The sequence below is a fragment of the Mercenaria mercenaria genome, chromosome 1, assembly GCF_021730395.1.
Source record: "Mercenaria mercenaria strain notata chromosome 1, MADL_Memer_1, whole genome shotgun sequence".
In the NCBI taxonomy this organism is placed as follows: Eukaryota; Metazoa; Mollusca; class Bivalvia; order Venerida; family Veneridae; genus Mercenaria; species Mercenaria mercenaria.
In genome coordinates, this window is record NC_069361.1 from 116,789,274 (window position 1) to 116,816,489 (window position 27,216).

The 27,216-nt window shown below is 35.9% G+C and overlaps 1 protein-coding gene across 2 annotated transcripts; it reads right to left on the bottom strand.

Moving 5' to 3' along the window:
• Positions 1–567: 567 nt before the first annotated feature.
• LOC123525975 (AP-5 complex subunit mu-1-like) lies at positions 568–25,623 on the bottom strand. Of its 2 annotated transcripts, none has more exons than XM_045305124.2 (13): positions 25,441–25,623; positions 23,660–23,789; positions 21,048–21,140; positions 19,273–19,343; positions 17,988–18,060; positions 16,338–16,472; positions 15,399–15,479; positions 13,818–14,007; positions 10,762–10,883; positions 9,098–9,198; positions 6,013–6,226; positions 2,789–2,885; positions 568–921 (listed from the first exon to the last, which is right to left on the bottom strand). In XM_045305124.2, exons 1-13 carry the CDS (start codon positions 25,518–25,520, stop codon positions 812–814), a joined length of 1,497 nt encoding a protein of 498 aa, XP_045161059.2. In that variant the 5' UTR covers positions 25,521–25,623; the 3' UTR covers positions 568–811. The 2 variants fall into 2 exon arrangements, with proteins under 2 accessions (XP_045161059.2, XP_045161058.2); XM_045305123.2 differs by having other exon boundaries at positions 21,048–21,149; positions 25,441–25,622.
• Between the last annotated feature and the right edge of the window lie 1,593 nt (positions 25,624–27,216).

Here is a 27,216-nt window from a genome sequence, read left to right on the forward strand (position 1 = left end):
TCAGTCTCGAGGTCTGTGATGTTGACCTTCGTCATAGCAAACATCAAAATAAATAGATGTCAAAACTGTCCATATGCAATCATGCTATCATGTTTGACAATCCTAGGCCAGTGTTGCTAAAAGAACCATCTTCAAGCTAAATACATTTGTACCACCATGACCTTGACTTTTGACCTTGTGATCCCAAAATTATAAGGGCCATTTTCAATTATCCTATTCACTTTGATGATCAAAGGTCCAAGTGTTTGATGGGAAAACCTTCACTGTGACCTTCACCTTTAGTGCCAAAAACAATAGTTATGTACTGATCGGAGGCAATCATTTTATGAAGTTTGATATCTGTTAGTCCAAATTTTCAATTATTGATTTAAAACCAAAATGGGTTTCCAATTTTTGATCAAAATGCAAAACAAAACACAAATGTTTCCTAGAAGCTGGGTTTGAAAACCAGCAAACTGGAAACTAAGATACATGCAAATAACAGTCAGGATAGGCCAAACTGTGCTGATAAGGCTTAATTACCAAAACAAAAACAACAACAAGTCAAGGAAAATGTAAGAAAACAAAGACTTTTCTAAGATAAGTTTTATAATCTAAATCTTTCAAAAAATAAAACAAATATATATTTACAATGTCAAAAATATAACAATCTTAACAGAACCTATACATCTTTGGAAAACCTAAATAAATCATGTCCATTTTTGGTTTTCAATGTCATGTGGAACAAAACCTGGCAAGTCTTGGATGAGGACATTCTTAAATGTAGATATTGCACTTTTTAATGAATATTTTATCAATAGATCAGACTGTGTCACGTTTCTATAAAAGCCTGGTGATCACTGAGACATTTTGGAATTGCAGAAACCAGGCTGTCTCCATGGACATTCCATAACTTGTACTCTGATGACAGAAACTCTCGAACTGAAATAAATATCCAAGTATTCAACAGAATGTTAATCAACGGTAAAAGAAAAAACTCAGAATATTTATAGGTTAGGAGATTTATAAAAAGAATGAGATCTACACATAAAGAGCACAATATTTGTCCATGAAAGAACAATTTCCTATTTCTCAATGCAAGCTAATGACATTTTTATTACTGATATGAATGATATACATGTGTTCATTAGCCTTAGTAAAAATGGAAATAGCACCATGAATAAAATTTTTAGTGATGACATACATAAAATTAACGTCTCAATTAATATCACACTCTCCTTATGAAATTTAAACATCAACATGAACAGAATACTGATGTTTATGGTTTGTGGGTTTACTTGATTAAGAATTTTAACATGGCTTGATTTTATTTCCAGTTAAACAAGGACGGAAATCAAGCTCTGTATATTCTGCGATAAACAACGGTTGACATGCGGACCCGTAAGAGAGCATTATGACGTCAAATTGCCGCATGACATCTGATACATTACTCCTCGGGTAAATGAAGTCCAGCATAATATTTATTAAAATATGTCAATGAGCATGTCAGAATGAAAACAATCAAGGCCTTCGAGTGATTTATCATCTAATTTACCACGGTTCATTGTTCAGATGCTTCAGTATTTAACCACTCGGGCTAACACCCTCTTGGTTCAATTCCTATGCATCTGAACTCTGAACCATGGTATATTAGACAATAAATCACTCGAAGGCCTTTATTATTTCTTAAATAATATATGGCAGAATAATTTTTTAATATGTTTAAAACACAACAAAGAGCTTATATGTCAGCAGAAAAAATTCACATGGGTGTAGTCCAAGTGAATAATTCTGGGTGGGATATAACATGGATTTGAAGTGTTCTGATATATGAAAACATGGTTCTGTTGTTTTTTTTTCAATTCTTACATGTCTTTTATACAAATAGGTTGATGGACAAGGGAAGTACTATTTCTTGAGGCACAAAATAGGTCAACATGAGACTACCAGCAGAACAATTGAGGATTGCATCAACATCAAGAGTACTATTGTGCAAACTTCAGATTCTGAGTAACACCAGTCTGTTATATCATTTTAATTCTGAAATACACTAGTAGATCAAATGTGCTAGCACTCTTTCTTGGCCTCAATATTACAGTACCTTAATGAAAATAAACAGAGTATTTTCCATATCAGAACAGAGTACAATTTACCTTTTTTTTTCCGAATTCATAAAAACAGATGTTAGGAATTTGAGCAAAGACATCAACTTTAGTTCATGCAATTTTAAAACATCAAATCTACTGTAACTTTGAAAACCTGTATTAACTGGTATCTAATGGGTTCTGTTTTAGAATCTCTTATATATGACTGATAAACAGAAATGAAAACTGTTGTATAGAGATCTGTAAAAGAGTAGAATACTGACAGGAGACCTGTACAGCCTCTTGAAAATTTGTTGGACAGATACAACTGGCAAAATACAGTAAAACACTGCTTGCTTGAGCTCCCAGGGGGCCTATTTATGTTAAAATTTATCATTTTTATTTTCATTAAAATTGCACGCGAACGTCCACATCAGTTTTGGCTATTATTTTTTTATATGTTAAAAAGTAGGCTATTATTTTTTGGAGGCCAGTGTGAGCCAGGCCCACTAAAGTGATTCATTTGGTTCTCTGCCACTCTCTTTATATTTTCCATCTTTGGATAACTCAAGAACTCTAGATAACGCGAGTACTTTGCTCATTTCCTTGAGACCTTAAGCAATCAGTGTTTTACTTGTGTAAGAAAACTCAGGCAATTACGTTAAAGGGAAACAACTCAATAATAATAAAATGTTTACATGAATGATAAAACAGTGCAGCCTTACCACATGACAGTTTATATTTCATGGTTGGTGAAACCTGTATAGACTTTGCATCAATGAAACAACCAGACTGGGTAAAGTCAACTATCTTGAAGAATAACTGAAATATAAACAAACCAGTATAAATTACACTATAATTACAAACCTTTTAAAGTCACAGGTCACTCTGAAATTCATTTTTAGAGCTATGCTTTCCAAGACCTACAAATTTAAATTTACAATGTATCTCATTTAACTAAGTACATGTATTTATCTCTCCATTTAAAGAAATTCATATATTTTAGTGATTTGCATTGTTTTAATGACTCTAATGCGTGTCTGCAACAAGAAATTCAAGAAATATTTACAAAACACAAAAGCAACATCTATCTAGAATTATTAAAGCAAAATTTTGAACTGGAACTTCTTTTACTAGGACAGGTCTACAACACATGCCTACAGCAGAACCATAATGATTGCATAATATCATTGAGTAAGCTTTTAATCTCATTTTTAAGTTCAACCATATCTTTATATGAATAAACAGCTCTGATAAGTTAAATGATAAACTACATAGTGATACCAAACATTTGTATGAATATATATGTTAGGTTTTTTGGCTGATCATTGAAATATTAGGCTGAAATATACAATATTTTCTAAAAGTAAAGAACTACATTTGAATGCAGAAAAATATGAAGTATAAATAACAGGGACTTTCATCAAAAGTATTTTTTGTTTTTGGTGGGTTAAACATCACATCGACACAATTATAGGTCATATGGCGACTTTCTAGCTTTTTGTAGTGGAGGAAGACCCAAAATGTCCCTCTGGGCATTGTTTTATCTCGGGCAGGCACCTGGGAAGAACCACTGATCTTCCGTAACTCAGCTGAATGGCTTCCTCACATGAAGACTTCTACATCCAAGTGAGGCTTGAACCCTGGTGAGAGGCGAATGATTTGGAGTCACAGAGGCCCCTCAAAAACTATTTTAACAAGGCAGTCTGAAAGACAGCTAAATCCCCCGCCACTGCTATGGATAGTGAAAGGGTAAACCTTTGATTTTAGCTGTGACCTTGACCTTGAACTGACATGGCTGACTCATGAATTCTGCACAACGTCTTGATGAGGTGATCATTTGACCCAAGTTTCATGAAAATCCTTCAAGGGGTTTACGAGATACAGAACTGAAACCTTTGACCTTCAGTTGTGACCTTGACCTTGAGTTGACATGGCTGACTCATGAGTTCTTGATGTGGTGATCAGTTGACCCAAGTTTGATGAAAATCCTTCAAGGGGTTTAGGAGATCTACAGAGTGGATACCAAATGGAAGGCTCAAACCTTCGACCCTTAGCTGTGACCTTGACCTTGAGCTGGCATGGTTGACTCATAAGTTCTGCAAATCGTTCTGATGAGGTAATCATTTGAGCCAAGTTTTATAAAATTCCTTCAAGGGGTTTAGGAAATATAGAGCGGACACAAAATGGAAGGCTCAAACCTTTGACCCTAAGTTGTGACCTTGACCTTGAGCCAGCATGACTGACTCATGGGTTCTGCACATCGTCTTGATGAGGTGATCATTTGACCCAAGTTTTATAAAATTCCTTCAAGGGGTTTAAGACATATAGAGCGGACACAAAATGGCAGGCTCAAACCTTTGACCTTGAGTTGTGACCTTGACCTTGAACCGACAAGGCTGACTCATGAGTTCTGCACATCGTCTTGATGAGGTGATCATTTGACCCAAGTTTCATGAAATTCCTTCAAGGGGTTTAAGAGATGTAGAGTGGACACAAAATGGAAGGCTCAAACCTTTGACCTAGAGTTGTGACCTTGACCTTGAGCCAGCATGGCTGACTCATGGGTTCTGCAAATCGTCTTGATGAGGTGATTATTTGACCCAAGTTTTATCAAATTCCTTCAAGGGATTTAGGAGATATAGAGCGGACACAAAATGGCAGGCTCAAACCTTTGACCTTGAGTTGTGACCTTGACCTTGAACCGACAAGGCTGACTCATGAGTTCTGCACATCGTCTTGATGAGGTGATCATTTGACCCAAGTTTCATGAAATTCCTTCAAGGGGTTTAAGAGATATAGAGCGGACACAAAATGGAAGGCTCAAACCTTTGACCTAGAGTTGTGACCTTGACCTTGAGCCGGCATGGCTGACTCATGGGTTCTGCACATCGTCTTGATGAGGTGATCATTTGACCCAAGTTTTATAAAATTCCTTCAAGGGATTTAGGAGATATAGAGCGGACACAGAATGGCAGGCTCAAACTTTTGACCTTGAGTTGTGACCTTGATCTTGAACCGACAAGGCTGACTCATGAGTTCTGCACATCGTCTTGATGAGGTGATCATTTGACCCAAGTTTCATGAAAATCCTTCAAGGGGTTTAGGAGATATGGACCGGACACGATTTTGTTACGGACGGAAGGACGGAAAGACGGACGGACGGACGCAGACCATTCCTATAATCCCTCCGCCACGGCGGGGGATTAACAAGAGCACTGCAATGCGGAGCAATCTAAGCCCGAAGGTATGACCTTTGACCCCTAAGTGTGACCTTGACCTAAAAGCGACCCATGTAGTGAACATTAGTGCCAAGTTTCTTTGAAATCCTTCAAGGTGTTCAAGAGTTACTGAGTGGACACGAAAAAAAGTTATATGACCTTTGACCCCTAAGTGTGACCTTGACCTTGAAGCGAACCATCCAAAACATGTGCTCTGCACGTCGTCTCGATGCTGTGAACATTTGTGTCAAATTTCTTTGAAATCCTTCAAGGGGTTCAAGAATTACAGAGGGGACACGAAATTGCTAATGGACGGACGTGTGGAGGGACGGACACTGGTGTTATAACATAATACGTCCCTTCGGGCATATAAAAAGCCAGAAAATGCACATAATAGCTGCACCAACAGATATCACCAAATCTTATAGAATTATATAATATTTTTCTTACATAAACACTGTGATATTATAATGTTGCACATGATACCACACCGGCAAAATGTATGAAGTTTTATTAAAAGTATTGATTTTTTATGTCAGATCAAATTATTTTTCACTTGTGAACACCAGATTTCACATTTTCACTCACTGCTCATAAAAATATGGCATCTGGTGTTCACTCGGTGAAAGAGATTTCGATCTTACATTGAAATGCCTATCATCAAGCTGATAAAATCATCAAAATCTCCATTAATAAAGTTAGACCTTTATCAAATCTATATTTCTCACCTGAGCATAAGCATTCTGACCAATACAGAACTGTTCTTCCAGGGAACCAGTGCATTTAGCCTGGCTGCTGCCCAGCAGTATAATAGCAGACACAGTGATCTCTGGTTGTCTTGCTGGGAACCGTTGTCCTATATTCCACACTACTACAGACTTGTCAGGTGACAAAAGGAGGGAACCATGATTCAACGAAGATTCCTGGATAGTTAAAGGACCTCTGAAGATATGAAAATACAGATTTGTGCATAATCATAATGTGATACAACAGAGAGGTTGAAACTTCAATATGCAACATGTATCATACATTGTGGAAAACTCTGCTGACTCCCCATAGAAGCATCCATGAAAATTTGTCCGATGAATTTACTAATTGTATTTGAACACATACATGTATGAGGTATAATCTTCAAATAATTCTATATTAGAAGGTTTTACATATGTGTACATATAAATTCTTTGAATAAGTACTGATTTGGACAGTATGAAATCTCACATTTTGATAAAACAGCATGGTAATAATAAGATTTTTAAGCCACTCCCATTTACATCTTATTCTTTGAGACTATGGTAAAAAAGTCAAAACTATGTTAAACAAGAGCTGTCCATTAGACAGCACGCTAGACTTTTCTCAGCGCTTGACTCTGAATTAGAGCTTTGCCAGTAAAAGGGGCTTAACTCAAATCAAATATATAATCAGAGTTATGAGGATTGTTTCTCCTGGTGTAGACTTTGATAGTTAATAACTATTTTAAGTTTCAAGTCAAAAACTTTGATAGTAACAGAAATAATTGACTTTATCAAAAACTTCAACCAAAAAATTCTAAGTTAAAAAGGGGCATAACTCTGTCAAAGTTCAAACCAGAGTTATGGGGATTGTTTCTCCTGGTGTAGACTTTGCTAGTAAATAACTATTTTAAGATTCAAGTCAAAAGCTTTGATAATAACAAAGATATTTGATTTTATCAAAAACTTTAACCAAAAATTTCTAAGTTAAACAAGAGATCACAGAGTGATCTTGGCGCCCACTAATGTGCCATTTTTGAGTGTTCCGAATTTCAAGACTTACTGACTAGCTCAAAGTCAAATTTCATTTCCGTACACAACACGAAAGCTGTAGCTTGAAAAATGTGAAAGTAGGTCAGTAGATCAATTTCAAGGACAAAGTTCTTTGTACACAAAACTATGCATATGCAACAAGTTTGAAGGCTGTAGTTTGAGAAATTTGAAAGTAGGTCACTAGGTCAATCTTAAGGTCAAAGTTTATTTCGGTACACAAAACTATGCAAGTGGTCCAAATTTGAAGGCTGTAGCTTGAAAACTGTGGAAGTAGGTCACTAGGTCAAGGTCAAAGTTTGTTTCGGTACACAATCCTATGCATGTGGTCCAAATTTGAAGCCTGTAGCTACAGAAATGTGAAAGTAGGTCACTAGGTCAATCTTAAGGTCAAAGTTCATTTCGGTACACAAAACTATGCAAGTGGTCCAAATTTGAAGGCTGTAGCTCGAGAAATGTGAAAGTAGGTCACTAGGTCAAAATCAAGGTCAAATTTTATTTCGGAACACAGAACTATGCATGTGGTCCAAATTTGAAGCCTGTACCTTCAAAAATGTGAAAGTAGGTCACTAGGTCAATGTAAAGGTCAAAGTTTGTTCCGGTACACAAATCTATGCAGGTGGTCCAAATTTGAAGGCTGTAGCTTGAGAAATGTGAAAGTAGGTCACTAGGTCAAAATCAAGGTCAAATTTTATTTCGGAACACAAAACTATGCATGTGGTCCAAATTTGAACCCTGTACCTTCAAAAATGTGAAAGTAGGTCACTAGGTCAATGTCAAGGTCAAAGTTCTTTTCAGTGCACAAAACTATGCATGTGGTCCAAATTTGAAGGCTGTAGCTACAGAAATGTGAAAGTAGGTCACTAGGTCAAAATCAAGGTCAACTCATGTCAAGGTTCATCTTGCCACTCAAAACCATACAAATTTGTATGTTGTAGGTTACTGACAAGAAGATTTTAAAAGCTTTTCCCTATATAAACCTATATGAACCATGTGACCCCCAGGGCGGGGCCAAATTTGACCCTAGGGGGATAATTTGAACAAACGTGGTAGAGAACCACTAGATGATGTTACAACACAAATGCCAAAGCCCTAGGCTTTGTGGTTTGGACAAGAAGATTTTCAAAGTTTTTCCCTGTGTAAGTCTATGTAAACCATGTGACCCCCAGGGCGGGGCCATATTTGACCCTAGGGGGATAATTTGAACAATCTTAGTAGGAGACCACTAGATGATGTCACATACAAAATATCAAAGCCCTAGGCCCCGTGGTTTTGAACAAGACGTTTTTCAAAGATTTTCCCTATATAAGTCTATATAAACCAAGTGACCCCCCGGGCGGGGCCATATTAGACCCCAGGGAAATAATTTGAATCGTCTTGGTAGAGGACCACTAGATGATGCTTCATACCAAATATCAAAGCCCTAGGCTCTGTGGTTTTGGACAAGAAGATTTTCAAAGTTTTTCCCTATATAAATCTATGTAAATTATAGAAATAAACAAAGGGCCATAACTCACTAAAAAATTGTTGAACCAGTCTGATTTTCAGGGGGACACAACTAGGGTACCAATACATCATTCTGACAAAGTTTGGTCAAAATCCCCCTAATAGTTTCTGAGGAGATGCGATAACGAGAAATTGTTAACGGACGGAAGGACTGACGGACGGACGGACGGACGGACGGACGGAAGGACGACGGACCACGGACGCAGAGTGATTTGAATAGCCCACCATCTCATGATGGTGGGCTAAAAAGGGCATAACTCTGTCAAAATTCAAACAGATTTATAGGGATTGTTTCTCCTGGTGTAGACTTTGATAGTAAATAACTCTTTTAAATTTCAAGTCAATAAGTTTGACAGTAACAGAGATATCTGACTTTATCAAGAACTTTAACCAACCGCAACGCTGACGCGGGGGCGTACTTTTTGTTCGAAAAGTTGAGCTAAAAAAGTCAAAATTGTAGCATTACTGTAAGAACACACTGAAGTTACTTCCATTGCTATTTTAGTTTTACAGGTTTGATGGTACATACCTTTTTCCAAAAGGAATTTGTAGCTCACAGTATTCAAATGCATTCTTTATATTTTCAGATAATCTCAAATGTACTTTAATCTTCACCCTGTCCTCTTCTGCCTACAAAAACAAGAGAAACAAAAACAAAATTTAAGATGATATCATAATACTGCAAATTCTAACACAAACTATTCTGTTTTCCCATTAAACTGTGATATTACTAATTCAACAAAATCAATGTTTGAAAGTCACAAATCTAAGAGGCTTGCTGCCAAGAAAACCACATTCAACATTAAACAGGCAAACACTTGGTGGCAGTCTTCAACGATGTAGAAAATTATCCTTAGTTTCATGTTAAAATTGAAATAATATATGTCAACCAGCGACTTTCTTCAATAAAATTATTGCTTGTCTGTCAAATTAAGATGTACATTATCATATCACTCGAGCTTCACCCTCACAATAGAATTCCTTCACATCTAAACTCCAAATTACTTATTCAACAATGAAATCACTGTTTGGGATACATTATTTCTTACTTTGATGATATTCTTATCCACTGGGACTTCCAAGTTGCCTTTAATGTGTTGTTACCAGATATGTTGCCAAGTACTGTAAAATCATTTAATTTCGTGGGCATGGAATTTCGTGGTTTTGGTTAAAACGGCAATTTCGTGGGGATATGAATTCGTGGATTTCAACTTTTGAACATAAATTGAAATGGAATTTTACTTGTTCGTTGGGATTAAATTTTAAATTTAGTGGATTGACTCAACCACGAAAATTAGTCCCCCACGAATATTAATGATTTCACAGTATATTGCAACAGATGAAAAATTAATTGTAACAAATTCCAACTTAACTATTTAATGACTTTCAAATACAACATTTATACCACAGCATGAACGTATGACACTTAAGCCATTGCAGCTTGAAGAATTTGTGCTTCTCATGTTGTAAATGACTTTACAGTTTATACAGAACTTAATTCAAAACTAAATGTGAAACATCATATATACAACTATAAGAAAGTAATGCTTAAAAGAAAAGCACGTGCTTTAGTTGATTTCTTCTATCATTTGTAGAATGTGGTATGCAAGAAAAAGAATATAGCATAAGTTGTAGATACGTATGGCAATATCTGTCTCAAAGAGAACTGTTTTGGTGGTACATAGACACAGCCTCATAAATGGCTAAACAATTACTCCCGAGTCATATATTCTCTTCCACATGTATAACGAGTGACAGATTCTTATATTTTGCAGTGTGTAAAACTACTCTTGAATTTTGCTATTTTGTAATTCAATACCTGTCTATCCTTTTTTTTCAAAGAACACATTGCTACAAATCTATACAATAATGTCTTATTTCATTTCTCTGTAAGAGTGTGACCTTTGTTTTGGAAGATATGAGCCACGCAATGAGAAAACCAACATAGTGGCTTTGCGAACAGCATGGATCCAGACCAGCCTGCGCATCTGCACAGTCTGGTCAAGATCCATGCTGTTCCTAACGGTTTCTCTAATTGCAATAGGCTTTAAAAGCAAACAGCATCGATCCTGACCAGACTGCGCAGATGCGTAGGCTGGTCTGGATCCATGCTGGTCGCAAAGCCACTATGTTGGTTTTCTCATGGTGTGGCTCATATGAATATTTTTATGCAGTGTCAGGTTGATTACTTACAAACAGTTCAAAACTGCCTGTGATTGGTGGTTGTCTTGTTGGGTTGACCTTGTAGTGACACAAAGTTATCTTCTCTAGCGGAGGTGTAAATCTAACTCTCCTTGGTATAGCACGTTCTTTACCTGAAATCAATCATATACATGAATACTTTTTATTTAGTTTAAACATATTTAGTTTTGAAATTACATTACAATTACCGGTACATTTCTCTAACAGGAAAACACATTACAAGTACAAAAGGGATTAGAATGAAGTTCTTCTCCTTGTTTATTTCTTCCTCAATCCTATGCAAAATTCTAACAAATCCAATGATGTTGCAGAGTATTATGTGTTGTACATCTATTCAATGTCTTGCTAGGAAATTAAAAGACCTTCTAAAATGGAGGATAAATATTTTTGATTTTTCAACAAACAAGCTATCAAATGAAACAAACACAATGAAAATGGTGTAGGTTGTTACCTTCGTTTTATTTGTTTGATATTATTTTTATATATAATTTTCAACACTATTTCACTTATGTTATGGTGGAAAGTCAGCCAAACTAGTGTTTTTTTTGGATTCTGTACCAGTGCCATCTTGTTATTCTCAAGCAACTCCTCCAGACGAACTAGAGCTATCACCAAATGTGATTCATACCCCCTGTGCCAACTTGTTATTCTCAAGCAACTCCTCTAGATGAATGAGAGATGGAATATGACTGAGGCATACTGTCTTCTGTCTAATCATCATGGGAAACATTCAACATTCCCACCTTTAGATTCATAGTGTCTTCCACATTGTCTACTGAAGTAATTAGGTAGGTATGTAAACTATTAAGCCATTATGTAGTTTTGCTACGTGACTATTCTAAAACCTATGACTGTTGATTTATGTAAGGATTACTAGTATGCATTATAAGATTATTTCATAGATTGTAGGTGTAGATGGTAATATCTAGCTTTTTTGTAGCCATTTTCAGATATTCAAATTTCAGTAAGCGTATGTGTATTAGACAGAGCACTAAATATTTACACTGTAAACAAATACTGATATTATACAAGAGATCACAGAGTGATCTTGGCGCCCACCAATGTGCCATTTTTGAGTGTTCCAAATTTCAAGACTTATTGACTAGCTCAAGGTCAAATTTCATTTCCGTACACAACACTGTGCATGTGGTCCAAACTCGAAAGCTGTACCTTGAGAAATGTGAAAGCAGATCACTAGATCAATTTCAAGGACAAAGTTCTTTGTTGACAAAACTATGCATGTGCATCAAGTTTGAACGCTGTAGTTTGATAACTTTGAAAGTAGGTCACTAGGTCAATTCTGAGGTCAAAGTTTATTTTGGTACACAAAACTATGCAAGTGGTCCAAATTTGAAGGCTGTAGCTTGAGAAAAGTGAAAGTAGGTCACTAGGTCAAAATCAAGGTCAAATTACACTTCAGAACACAAATCTATGCATGTGGTCCAAATTTAAAGCCTGTACCTTCAAAAATGTGAAAGTAGGTCACTAGGTCAATGTCAAGGTCAAAGTTTGTTTCGGTACACAATCCTATGCATGTAGTCTAAATTTGAAGCCTGTAGCTACAGAAATGTGAAAGTAGGTCACTAGGTCAATCTTAAGGTTAAAGTTCATTTCAGTACACAAAACTATGCAAGTGGTCCAAATTCGAAGGCTGTAGCTCGAGAAATGTGAAAGTAGGTCACTAGGTCAAAATCAAGGTCAAACTTTATTTTGGAACACAGAACTATGCATGTGGTGCAAATTTGAAGCCTGTACCTTCAAAAATGTGAAAGTAGGTCACTAGGTCAAAGTAAACGTCAAAGTTTGTTTCGGTATACAAAACTATGCATGTGGTCCAAATTTGAAGGCTGTAGCTTGAGAAATGTGAAAGTAGGTCACTAGGTCAAAATCAAGGTCAAATTTCATTTCGGAACACAAAACTATGCATGTGGTCCAAATTTGAAGCCTGTACCTTCAAAAATGTGAAAGTAGGTCACTAGGTCAATGTCAAGGTCAAAGTTTTTATCAGTGCACAAAACTATGCGTGTGGTCCAAATTTGAAGGCTGTAGCTACAGAAATGTGAAAGTAGGTCACTAAGTCAAAATCAAGGTCAACTCATGTCAAGGTTCATCTTGCCACTCAAAACCATACATGTGGTCCAAATTTGAATGTTGTAGGTTATTGACAAGAAGATTTTAAAAGCCTTTCCCTATATAAGTCTATATGAACCACGTGACCCTGCAGGGCGGGGCCATATTTGACCCTAGGGGGATAATTTGAACAAACTTGGTAGAGAACTGCGAGATGATGCTACATTACAAATGCCAAAGCCCTAGGCTTTGTGGTTTGGACAAGAGGTTTTTCAAAGTTTTTCCCTATATAAGTCTATATAAACCAAGTGACCCCGGGGTGGGGCCATATTTGACCCTAGGGGGATAATTTGAACAATCTTAGTAGAAGACCACTAGATGATGTCACATACAAAATATCAAAGCCCTAGGCCCTGTGGTTTTGAACAAGAGGTTTTTCGAAGTTTTTCTCTATATAAGTCTATATAAACCATGTGACCCCTGGGGCGGGGCCACATTACACCCCAGGGAAATAATTTGAATCATCTTGGTAGAGGACCACTAGATGATGCTTCATACCAAATATCAAAGCCCTAGGCTCTGTGGTTTTGGACAAGAAAATTTTCAAAGTTTTTCCCTATATAAATCTATGTAAATTATAGAAATAAACAAAGGGCCATAACTCACTAAAAAATTGTTGAACCAGTCTGATTTTCAGAGGGACACAACCAGGGTACCAATACATCATTCTGACAAAGTTTGGTCAAAATCCCCCTGGTAGTTTCTGAGGAGATGCGATAACGAGAAATTGTTAACGGACAGACGGACGGAATGACGGACGGACGGACCATGGACGCAGAGTGATTTGAATGAGGTGAAAAATGAGGTGAAAAACAGCTTTGTATTTTCATTAAATCTCATTTCATGCGTTTCAAAACAGATGTGATGGAAGACAGCTGTAAAGACATTAAACATAACACATCCTACAGAAAACAAACCTTCCTCCAAAATGTATGCATCAGCACTTTGAACACATGGATGTATTATAAGATGGTTGAGTGGAGTGACCTCCCCTTCTGTTGTTTGTGATATAGTCATGGTAACAGTTGGCATAGCACCCTCTAGCTCCGCCTTACAGGAGACAGTACCATACACATCCCATACATCATCTATATTCCCTCTGTCATACTGAAATTATGCATAATATATTGTATCTGAAAATATTTTTACACATAATGTTTGGAGGTACCTGGGATCTTCAACATTAAAGATGGAAAAACACCATACGACCTAGACTTTACCAGTGTCATGTAAAACTCTTAACATATTAAACAAACATCAAGAGAAAATCTTACAACTTGTGTTATTCTCATCTGACAACTGCTTCCAGGATTTCTAACAAGTACCTGGGGAGTGTTGGTCTAGTGGTTAAGGTGTCAGCCAGACAACTCTAGTCCCGATACAATGCCTTTTCCTTTATGACATCAACTAGTTTTCCCAGGCAGGGCAGTGGCTCTAGAGTGATTCAAATAAGCTTCAAACTTTTATTACAATGAAGCTAAAATAAATTAGTATAAACTTACCAGTACTCACACAGTGTAAGGACAGAAACTTCTGCTATCATCAGGATTTGAACATAAGTATGGTTTCAGCAAAATGCTCTACCCATATGGACCATATCATTTCTTTATCAAAGTCGCTACATATGCTGCAGCTTTTGACAGCAATTTTTCAATCAAAAACACATGTATTACAAACTTTCTAGTCACACTGTATAAACATGAAATTAAGTTACACAGTCAGAATTTAGGTTTTTTTGCACACTAGACTGGTGATTTTACCCATGCTGGCAAAACCTATCTGGCAACCCCCATGCCAGATGACTCTCGTGCTGTTAATGACAACTAGCGATTCATGCATTGATTATATATTGTTTATGTAAATTACGAAAAAATCAGGTACCTTGATGGTTTCTCTTTGTACATTATAGACTATATTTCTCAATTCAAAATATGTTATTTTACAGTAAGAACATAAAGTTATGCTACAAACCGTAAAACTAAAGTGGAACTTTGTTATTGTGCGTCACTGAAACATCATGATGTCACTTCTGCTTAGTTAATTTCCTGTGCTATGTGTACATACTCTGCTATAAGAAAGAGTGATACAAAGAAAGTATTTCTATTTGCTTTATTCATTCTATTATTTGTAAAATAATGTATGCATGAAAATAATCTGTCAGAATAAAAAGCTTATATGTATACGATATGCAAGAAAAAATATCAGTCATGTGTTTACAAATCGGATAGAAATATCTGTACCTTGGCCACCTGCACATGGGCAGTAACTTGGCAAGCCTTGTTACCGCCCAATGCGCAGGTGCCCTCGGGATGGATATTTCTATCCGATTCGTAAACACATGACAGATATTATTATTCTTGCACTTCTGACCAGTACTGTCAACTCAGTAAGAAATAAGAGCTGGCTTTGAATGTGGTCTCCACAATCCCTTATGAAGGTGCCTGGTCAGAAGTCTAATGCTCTATCCCTGGACTTCTCTAAAATACATACAAACATACCTGTACTGCTCTAACAAATTCTGTAATTGCCAAGTGCATTTGAGTCTTGGCTTTATGTAATACTGGCTTCCATGCTGGTTGCTGAAAGCAAAAGACAAAGTGAAATTTCATCATTGTTCCAAATGTGAAAATAACTCTTTGTACAGTCTGATATTTATCAAGAAACATCTATTAATCTGATCTGTTAGAACCCCCACCGCTGAAATGCAAACTTTTATATACTGATGGTAAACAGTGAAAATACGACAAAATTCAAAAGACGCATAATTATGTATTGTTATGAACAAGAATTGTTTCCAATATTATTACGCACAAACTGGGACTTATGCACTTATATCAGCTATTACGACATGTCACATATAAAACTTCATATTCTTGCTCATAATCAAACATTAAAGTGATTAAAAGTACATACTATCAAATCATTAATATTCATAAATCCCACTAAAACAAGCAAAGTTTCCATCTTATATTATTTATATTAGTGGAAATGCATAAACTCACATCCCAAAGATATGGCAGTTTTGGGCTGAGCCATGAAACTCAGTATGTTACAGGTACATAGTAGAAGTTATTAAACTGTAATGTAGTTTTGCAAATTTTATCAATTATGCACATAATTACATCTACAGCAATTCTTTGTAACTATTTCAAGTAAAAGTTTGTGATTTTTTCTGGCAGTGAACAATTATAAAATATTAAATTGTAACTTTTTAAAAGTCTGTAAATGATACTGTATAATATCCTATTGAACATCTATTTGTCATAGATATAAAGCATTTCATTTGCTATGAATTTCTGAAAATGACCTGGAAAAAAAACTATGCTAGGCTAAGGCAGTGTTGTTGAGCTACAGGAAACTTCTACACGCCTTCATCTACGAATTATCCGTCAATAAATGAAAACATTTATGGAGTGAACAATTAGTGACAAACATACCTTTTGTGTTTTTGGTGTAGCACTAATTCTATTTGTCATCTTTGCCAGTACAGAGTCCACTGTTGTGTCCAGTACTGTGCCAAATGGAGCAGCTTGTGTAAGGAATGCATATATATCACTGATCTTCTGATCAAACTGCAAATCATACAAGGAATGTTACTCTGATATAGTAATATAGTATACACTAGTAAGTTTTGTAGCTTGAGACTTTGTGTAAAAAGAGGAACACCCTCAAAGGGGTGTTAAATGAAAATTTACTGACTGAATAGCGAACAGTACAGACCATGATCAGCATGCACATCTTGATCTGCACCGGTCACAAAGGCAGAACCACTTGCCACCAGCAGGCTAAAGGTTAAGCATTACCTTGGTTGTTGTGAGACAGCAATTTTTTGTTCCGTCTGAAGGATGCCAAAATAGCACACGAGGCATACATAATCACATGGAAAGTTCAGAGAGTCATTACTGGTCCACTTGCTTAAATGTACTGCACTCTGATAAGAATTATTGCTTTAATTAAATTAGCCAAAGATTGATACAGAAAGGTTTTTTTTGCATGCCTGACAGGCTTTCCTATGTTTTTGGCTGTGTTGTAAAAACTCATCTTACACTCTTGGGTGTAAGATGACTCATGTGCTGTAAATTATAAATGAATGTGTAAATTCATTTGCTACTACAATAACATAATGCTCAGAGAAGAAAAGCTTTCATTTCGCTTTATTTCTTCTATTGATTGAAGAATATGACATGCAAGAAAAAGAATCTATCACTAGTTAAATGTGCTGATGGAAATAACTGGCTCTTGGGTAATTTTTTAAGGTAACTTGGCAAAGCCTTGTTACTGACTAACCAGCCAGATAATTCCATCTGCACCTTCAACCACTGAAAGATTCTTACAATTTACTGCAGCAATTGAAAAGTAACATAACAGCTAAAACTTTTGAACTACAGAATCCATTCGAATCATGCCATGCCATGCTTTGGTGCACAAGACAATTTTTTTCATTTGTTTAGTTTTGGGTTAAGTGCCATTTTTTGACAGCCAGCGCGGCACCTTCGAAAACCCTTCGAACGGCTGAATTTAACCTAATGGTCTCCTGGATTCTGTACCAGTACTAGCCAACTTCCCTACATCAATCATAGGTGGAGGACAAATGATAACAGACATAATGTCTTTTATCAAACTGTCACAGACAACATACACCCTACCCGGGGATCAAATTCACAACCAATTCATAGATCTGCTATTGTTCTAAGCCAGCGGGCTGAATTTCAGTAATATAATAGCTTTAACCTAAATAGTGCTACTGGAATCTGTACCAGTTCTAGCCTATTTCTATACCTTACTGCCAACTTCCACACCCCCCCACCCCCCGATGAATCAGGGGTGGATGACAATAAGACTACAGACACAGTGTTTTTAAAAAATCCTCATGGAGAACACAGCCTTGTCTGGCCATTGAACACTGTAGATCTGCACGCTCCGTATTGAACTGAGCAGTAAGACAAGTTCACTTAGGAAGTTTCTTTGGCACAAAGCAAAATATTTTGCAGGGAAACTGCTACAGGACCTCTTTCAAATGTTCTGTCTCAGGTGTTTTATTTATTGTAGCTATGTCTCTACAATGATATGTTTTTACCTTAACTTACCTCTGAAATCACAATGTTTCTAATATAATCCCCAAGAGCACACAGCAAGGTAAAACCCAGAGTAACTCCAGGACTGAAAATACAAAAAACAGTGATGACTGTCATTAATTTGGGCTTTAATTACAGAAAACAACATAGTACATTTATCTATATCTTTTGTTGGGTTTAAGGTTGCATCCATACAATAATAGGTTATATGGCAACTTTGCAGCTTTCATGGTGCAGGAAGAGCCCTGATGCCCCTCCATGCATTATTTCATCACGAGGGGGCACCTGGGTAGAACCATCAACCTTCTATAAGCCAGCTGGAAGGCTTCCTCACATGAAGAATTCCAACACCCCAAGTGGGGCCCTAACCCACATCAATGAGGGGCAAGTGATTGAAGTCAGCGACCTTAACCACTCAGCCATAGAAGCCCCATAACATAGTACAAGTTGGAAATGTTGAGAAACAATCATGATAGGTAAAATACAGATACTTGACAGCAACACAAATGAAAAATTTCATCAAACAGGAATGGCATAAAGTTACTGTAAAAGCAGAAATTTTGGAGAAGGTTTAATTTTCGCTATATTCGCGAAATTTATTCCTTGCGTAAATGTTAACCGTAATCAAGCAAATCTCCTCATTACACAAATCTTCTCCAACTGGCCATATTTACAAAAACTGGCTACATTTAATGCTTCCATAATAACTATGGAATAGAATACATGCTGATATCCAATTCTGACATCTCACACATGCTGGTATCTATTTTGAAAATTTGAATAGTGTGCAGCACATATGTTGATATGCCTCTTTTGACAAAGTAAATTTCATGTATAAAAACCATGATGTTCCCTGTCGCAGTTAGCATCACAACAGTTTCCTGTCACAGTTGACAACCTAAATATTTGCTTCTAAATTATTTCTAAGTCTGGAGCTGATGAAAGTCAATTAAAATATTCTTTGACAGTCAATTTTTCAGGCTATATCCAGTTACACAACAAGTTTTAAATAAAATTATCTATCAAAATATAATTTTTAACAGTAAGGAATAACGTAAAACAATATTAATACCGACCTGATCTGAGGTAACGATATAACCTTACAACAAATTAGTAAGGGTCTAATGATATACCGTTACACTCTTACAAATTAGACTGGATAAAAGATTAATCCTGTTTCTGATTATCTCTTTCACCTGAAGCTCTATATATATCTTCTTTTATTATTTCCTGACAATGTTTTTATACCTCTGGTTTTGGTTGGAGTCTAAAATGCAGCAATCACAAAATAACTTACATGTCTATAAGGGGTGGTCTGGTACTTGCTCCCTGGGGTACAAATGGTAAACAACATAATACTAAACCCGGCTGTAATAAAAGATTTCTATTGATAAGGTCAAATATATAAGAGCCTCGTTAACTTTCTTCCATGAAAGTCTTTACAATTTTTTTTTTAAACAGGAGTTGTCCGAGGACAGCAATACTTAACTATTCAAAACCCTGTCATAAAAAGTTAAATAAATAAAAAATCTAAACACAAATGTTAAGTTAATACAAAAGGGGAAACATAAGAATCACAGAGCTTTCCCCTCTTACGATGCTTCAGATACAAGCATATATACAAAATCTTAACCAAAAAGGGGGGATAACTCTGTGATAAAACAAGAGGGCCAGATAAAAACCTGTCCATGATTTCATGAAAACAAACATTCTGACAAAGTTTCGTGAGGATTGGAGCAAAAAAGTGGCCTCTAGAATGTAAACAAGCTTTTCCTTTGATTTTACCAAGTGATCTAGTTTTTTACCCTACATGACCCAGATTCAAAATCATACAAGACTTCATGATACAAAACATTCTGACCAAGTTTTACGAAGATTGAATAAACAAGCTTTTTCTTTGATTTGACCTGGTGACCTAATTTTTGAACCCACGTGACCCAGATAAAAACTTGTGATATTTCAAGGAGACGAACATTCTGACCAAAGTTTCATGCACATCAGATGAAAAATGCAGCCCCTATTGCATACACAAGGTTTTTCTTTGATTTGACCAGGTGACCTAGTTTTTTTGAACCCAGATGACCCATATTCGAACTCTACCTAGATTTAATCAGGACAAACATTCTGACCAATTTCCAAACTTAAAATGTGGTCTCTAGTGTGTTACCAAGATTTTCCTTTGATCTGGCCTAGTGGCCTAGTTTTTGACCCCACATGACGCAGATTATCAAGATAAACATTCTGACCAAGTTTCATGAAGATAGGATCATAAATGTGGCCTCTAGAGTGTTAACAAGCTTTTCCTTTAATTTACAGGGCGACCTAGTTTTTGACCCCACACAACCCAGATTCGAACTTGACCTAGAAGTCATCAAGACAAACATCTTTCATACTTAAAATGTGGTCTCTAGAGTGTTAACAAGATTTTCCTTTGATCTGGCCTAGTGTCCTAGTTTTTGACCCCACATGACCCAGATTCGAACTTGGCCTCAAGATCATCAAGATATACATTCTGACCAAGTTTCATGAAGATTGAGTTACAACTGTGGTCTCTAGATTGCTAACAAGGCAAATGTTGACGGATGCCAGACAATGACTGGTCACAATAGCTCACCTTGAGCACTTTGTGCTCTGGTGAGCTAAAAAGAGAACAGAGTTATAATATATGTGCATTGCATACACAGAAGATATCAAATTACATACAACAACTTTAACCAAACAAAATGCAGACAGTGATGAAAGGGTCTGTACAATTTTGCTCTATCTATTCTTTGAAAAGTCACACTAAATCTTGATCATTTGGTATAAAGAAAATTAAATGATAGCTCAATCATCATTGAATTGTTGATAGTTTAATTTCCAAGGAGTACCAATTTCTCTGAATATGACACTGTGACTCTGATGATGCCTTTAACAAAATCAACATTCTAAGTGTTTGTAACAAATGTCAAACATTTGAATCTTTTATCATTTTTCACAGTCATATTTTATATCAAACTCTAAATAAATGAAGAATTTAATTATTTCACATAAACTGAACAACCTTTAAAAGAGAAAAAAGAAAGTTCTTACCTGTTCTACAACAACAAGAGGCCAAAGTTTACCATTGCTTGTGTTTACCTCATATACAGGTTTCTGTTCAACTCTCTGACAACTGTCTCGTGACTGAATAAACTTAAAAATAGTTTTAAACAAGAGGACCATGATGGTCCTGAATCGCTCACCTCTTCCCACATGACCCAGTTTTGAGTATGACGTCGTTTTTTCTATTATTTGACATAGTGACCTAGTTTTTGAGCTCATGTGACCAAGTTTTGAACTTGATCTAGATATTATCAAGATAAAAATTCTGACCAATTTTCATGAAGATCCATTGAAAAATATGGTCTCTAGAGAGGTCACAAGGTTTTTCTATTATTTGACCTATTGACCTAGTTTTCGAAGGTACGGGACCCTGTTTTGAACTTTACCTAGATATCATCAAGGTGAACATTCTCACTAATTTTCATGAAGATCTCATGAAAAATATGGCCTCTAGAGAGGTCACAAGGTTTTTCTATTTTTATACCTACTGGCCTAGTTTTTGACCGCATGTGACCCAGTTTCGAAACTGACCTAGGTATCATCAAGGTGAACATTCAGATCAATTTTCATGAAGATCCATTGAAAAATATGGCCTCTAGAGAGGTCAAAAGATTTTAATAATTTTAGACCTACTGACCTAGTTTTTGACTGCAGTTGACCCAGTTTCAAACTTGACCTAGATATCATCAAGATGAACATTCAGACCAACTTTCATACAGATCCCATGAAAGTATGGCCTCTAGAGAGGTCACAAGGTTTTTTTATTATTTGACCTACTGACCTAGTTTTTTAGGGCACGTGACCCAGTTTCAAACTTGACCTAGATATCATCAAGGTGAACATTCTGACCAATTTTTATGGAGATCCATTCCCAAGTATGGCCTCTAGAGAGGTCACAAGGTTTTTCTAATTTTAGACCTACTGACCTAGTTTTTGACCGCACGTGACCCTGTTTCGAACTTGACCTAGATATCATCAAGATGAACATTCAGACCAATTTTCATACAGATCCCATGAAAAATATGGCCTTTAGAGAGGTCACAAGGTTTTTCCATTATTTGACCTACTGACCTAGTTTTTGACGGCACGTGACCCACTTTCGAACTTGACCTAGATATCATCAAGACGAACATTCAGACCAACTTTCATACAGATCCCATGAAAAATATGGCCTCTAGAGAGGTCACAAGGTTTTTCTATTATTTGACCTACTGACCTAGTTTTTGAAGGCACGTGACCCACTTTCGAACTTGACCTAGATATCATCAAGGTGAACATTCTGACCAATTTTCATGAAGATCTCATGAAATATATGGCCTCTAGAGAGGTCACAAGGTTTTTCTATTTTTAGACCTACTGACCTAGTTTTTGACCGCACGTGACCCAGTTTCGAACTTGACCTAGATATCATCAAGATGAACATTCAGACCAACTTTCATACAGATCCCATGAAAAATATGGCCTTTAGAGAGGTCACAAGGTTTTTCTATTATTTGACCTACTGACCTAGTTTTTGACGGCACGTGACCCAGTTTCGAACTTGACCTAGATATCATCAAGGTGAACATTCAGATCAATTTTCATGAAGATCTTGTGAAATATATGGCCTCTAGAGAGGTCACAAGGTTTTTCTATTTTTAGACCTACTGACCTAGTTTTTGAAGGCACGTGACCCAGTTTCGACCTTGTCCTAGATATCATCAAGGTGAACATTCTGACCAATTTTCATGAAGATCTTGTGAAATATATGGCCTCTAGAGAGGTCACAAGGTTTTTCTATTTTTAGACCTACTGACCTAGTTTTTGACGGCACGTGACCCAGTTTCGAACTTGACCTAGATATCATCAAGGTGAACATTCTGACCAATTTTCATGAAGATCTTGTGAAATATATGGCCTCTAGAGAGGTCACAAGGTTTTTCTATTTTTAGACCTACTGACCTAGTTTTTGACGGCACGTGACCCAGTTTCGAACTTGACCTAGATATCATCAAGATGAACATTCTGACCAACTTTCATAAAGATCCCCTGAAAAATGTGACCTCTAGAGTGGTCACAAGCAAAAGTTTACGGACTGACGCACGCACGCACGCACGGACGGACGACGGACGCTGCGCGATCACAAAAGCTCACCTTGTCACTTTGTGACAGGTGAGCTAAAAAGAGATTGTAAATAAAAAAGTAACAATATGCCGTTTACACTGGAATTGTTCTCTCCTAAAATGAATAGTGCATTAAATGTAAGATGCACATTATTGTAACTTGTGTATAAAGTTAATCATGTTAATTTGGCTAAATATTAATGTGATAGTATCAGAGCATCTGCAGGTAACATATTATTTTCTTTTAAACAACAATGTGTTTATGCAAAGCTGTTACTTTCATGATGCAGAAAATGAAACAAGCATGCTATGCTTTGCAGCCATGTAGTATAAAAATATCTTTCACTCAAGAACAGCTTATCCTACATTTTCATTCATGGCTATGCTTCTGGTGAAAATACTGCATTTGGTGTTCACTCATGAGATATATTTCAATCTTACACTGAAACAAACAAATATCCTCTATATATTTAGACCATATCCTGTTTCTGTACTAACCTTTGAAAATCCATCAGCTGTATGTCCAAGCTCAAACAGAAGAGCTTTAGCAAGTTCTGGGTTATTTGGAATCGGAACAAACTGATCACCATCTATTTGTTTTGACTTTCTGATAAATGTTTGGTAAAACCTATAAACAAAGTTACAAATTCCTGAGAAAGCAAATTATGATCTAACGAAAGGTACAGAATGCAAAATAAGACATATTTTAATAATTTAATTAGAAGACTTGAGCTTAAAAGGTCCTCAACATTTTTATAAAATTAAAATAAAACACTGTTTTTTTAATTTGCATTTTGCATTTTTCACTTTCCATTGTACATGTATGCCAGGTCTATAAACCATTGGCATATGAGTGTATTTAAATGAAACGTAAAGTACAGATGTCAGATTTGATATATATTTATATATATATATGAGCTATATATATATAGCTGTATGGACATTATCAAGCAAATGAGACTGAAAAATGTACACCGAGTGTTACGAAAAATCATACTGTTAATGTGCCTTATAGCAGGAATTTAACCCTTACACTGCTAAATTTCTATAATGAACTTGTCCATCTTTCAATTTGGACAGTACCATAAACTTTTAAAAGGGGTGATACCAAAACGATAATGACTGAATGGCGGACAGTGCAGATCTTGATCAGACTGCATGGATGTACAGGCTGATATGATCTCATTGGTCACAAAGGCAAAACCAATCACTTCCAGCATGATAAGGGTTAAAGTTATATTGTACCTTATTTGTTAATATCATCTGATTAGTAAATCCAGTACTCATCCTGATGACATAAGAGAGGGTGTTCAGTATGTTAACAGGATTAACATGTCAGAACCTATAATCTTTTTCCATTACATATAGGGAAAACAAAATCTTCATTTTTAAAAGACACATTTAAATTCACAGTTTTTTTACACATAAGAATAAAAATGTAGATTTAAGAAGAAAGTAAATCAAAATAACAACTTGAATATAAATTATTATTATACTCATAGTTTTCAATCCCTATAAAAATGTTTGATAAAGGATTCCTTTATGTTATACACATTGCCAATTTCAAATGATAATTCATTTAATTTGAAATTGCAGTGTTTGTCTCATGATTTAAAGAATAAAAAATCATCTGTTTCCAATCACTTGTAATACCAAGCTTGTGAATAGAGTCTTACTCATAGCATAATTATACTTTCTTTTATAGTGGGGTGAATTTTAAAACTTTCAACCAAGTCAACAAGGTGAACCTTGCAGCGAGGAAGTGTTTTCTCTGCAGTAAAGAGAGAACAGCACACGATTGCTCAATATTATTCATCACTCAAAAAACTTACAAGGGAAGTTTCCTGTTCCTTACAAAAGTTTATAACAGTTTTTTTTAAGATAAACTTTAGAAAAAAAATATTTATACTAGATCTAATTTATTTTAGGTAAGTTCTACAACAAAATTACTTATATCAATCACTCATGACACCTCATTCCTGATGGGATCCATCACCATGAGGGTATGAGAGATGAGCTCAGTTTTTTCTTTTAATGCTGAGCACCAAGCAAGGGAGCTACTGATACCATTTTTCACGTCTTTATGACATGGGCGTTGTTTCTGCAAATATAATTTTCAGTACAACTATAGATAACTGGACCTCTAAACGTCACATATCCAGAATCTAGAGGTCTACTTACGTGACACCTAGGCACTGCCTAAAATATTTAAAGCTTTCAGGACAACGGACAAAGATTTGAAAGAAAACACAACTCCAGGGAGATAATTTTGAACCGACCTGGAGAACAAAACTGAGTCCCCAGTTTCATTTCCGCTTGTTGAACGATTTCGAACAACCCAGAGGGCTTGAATGCTCATAATGTATTAGAAGACTCAACTTGTTCAACTACTAACAACGTTTAAACATTTTGTATTTGCTAAAGCAGGAAGTGGAGGATTTACCGGAAGTGGCCATATGGCATAAGCTGTAGTTTCGCAGCAATTTTGTTGGACAGTTAATCCATAAAATACAAAATTATTACTTAAAAAGCAAATTATTTGAACCTATTATAAAATAAATGGTTGTTGTACACCAGCGTTTTTTCCAAAAGGGAAGGAAAATGAAAACAATGAAGATACGAAACTTTTCATTCATATATTTCTTATGATACCAAAGATCTATTATTTACTCAATTACAATGAACGAACCCAAATAATTCTGATAAGGAAGAATTCCAAAAACTGAAATGTTCTTTCTTTATGTATATTGACAGACAAGTTGGAACTAGATATTTTATTGATGATGTATTTGAATTATACGCTTTTTATCCAACATGAGAGTCACATTTTTTTCATGACGGTATTTTATATATAGATCTTGAGTAAACCAAATCGATCACCACATCACTCAGTTTATTATAGCGAAATGAAAGAGTTCTTGTAGTTGTCACACTTTGCTTGTATAGGTTGAAAACACTTAATAATATCGTTAAAATGGTTTTCCACATATTCCTAATCTATAAAATTCTTATATTGTCTAGTGTTCGATCCCTTATAGTTCTTTTCGTTTTAAGTGGTAGCAAATAGTGGCGGGATTGCGCATCCTGGAGCTGTGCATATTCCTTGGTAATGGAGCGTGCTATAGATCGTTTAACATGCTCTAAGCTGTAAATGTCGCTTTGCTGCTACAGGCCCCACAAGAAACTTGAATAGGATGAGCGGCGGTGTATGCGTTTTTACCGGCAGTTTGTTGGGTTTAAATTTAAGTAAGGACTTGTGCGTTTTCCATTTGAGATCGTCGAAGAAAGCGGAGCCTGTAGATACGAGTTTGCTTGAATTTATTTCAATATTAAGTTTTTAGTAAACGAATGATGACTTGGATTTTCTGGTGGAAAATATCACCTAGAACAGGACAAAAATGTAATTGTTACAGTCTCGGTTTGAATGATTCTTGAATGAACCTGTTTAGGTTATAACACACTAAATAGCTGTTCTTCTTTATTCTATATAAAATTCGTCTATTTCCAATGACCGCAGCACACACCAGGACCCATTTTTAAATGTCTGTAACTTAAATTTTCTTGAAGAATATTGTCAGTGTTAAATGAAAATCAAAAGAAATGTCGGGTTCATGTTTGATGCAAGAAAAATATTTTCAGTCAAACACACAAACTGCAAAATCAGCTAAACAATCAGACCCAAAATTGTGTATGATCTAAGTTATCATGAAAAATTCTGTCATGTTGTTATTTCATGATGAAAATGCTACCTACATGTCAAGCATAGATCTGTCATGTGATTTTAGCAAAAAACTTGCAAAGAAAATAAGGAAAATAGCTCTACAGAGCAAACAACTGAGGACTATTTGTATCCGCCATTATGCGATACCATTTTTTTCGCGCCATTTTTTTTATTTAGTGTCTGTATGCCTTTATAAACAGTAATGGAAATACATGATACCGTCCACAACCTCCAGCCCTGCGTTGAGCAGAAGTCAAAATTTATGCATGTTAAAACGCCAAAACACAATTTAGAAAAAATCGCGAATGTGTTCATATGGCTATGTGTACGGAAC

What these genes read in the sequence shown, in the direction of transcription:
- LOC123525975 (XM_045305123.2), bottom strand. Translation starts at nt 25,520, where the DNA reads ATGAGCATTCAAGCCCTCTGGGTTGTTCGAAATCGTTCAACAAGCGGA. An exon ending in CAGCTGATGGATTTTCAAAG is followed by an intron (nt 21,150 to 23,659) that starts GTTAGTACAGAA and finishes ACTATTTTTAAG; the next exon opens with TTTATTCAGTCACGAGACAG. An exon ending in AGACCACCCCTTATAGACAT is followed by an intron (nt 18,061 to 19,272) that starts GTAAGTTATTTT and finishes TTGTATTTTCAG; the next exon opens with TCCTGGAGTTACTCTGGGTT.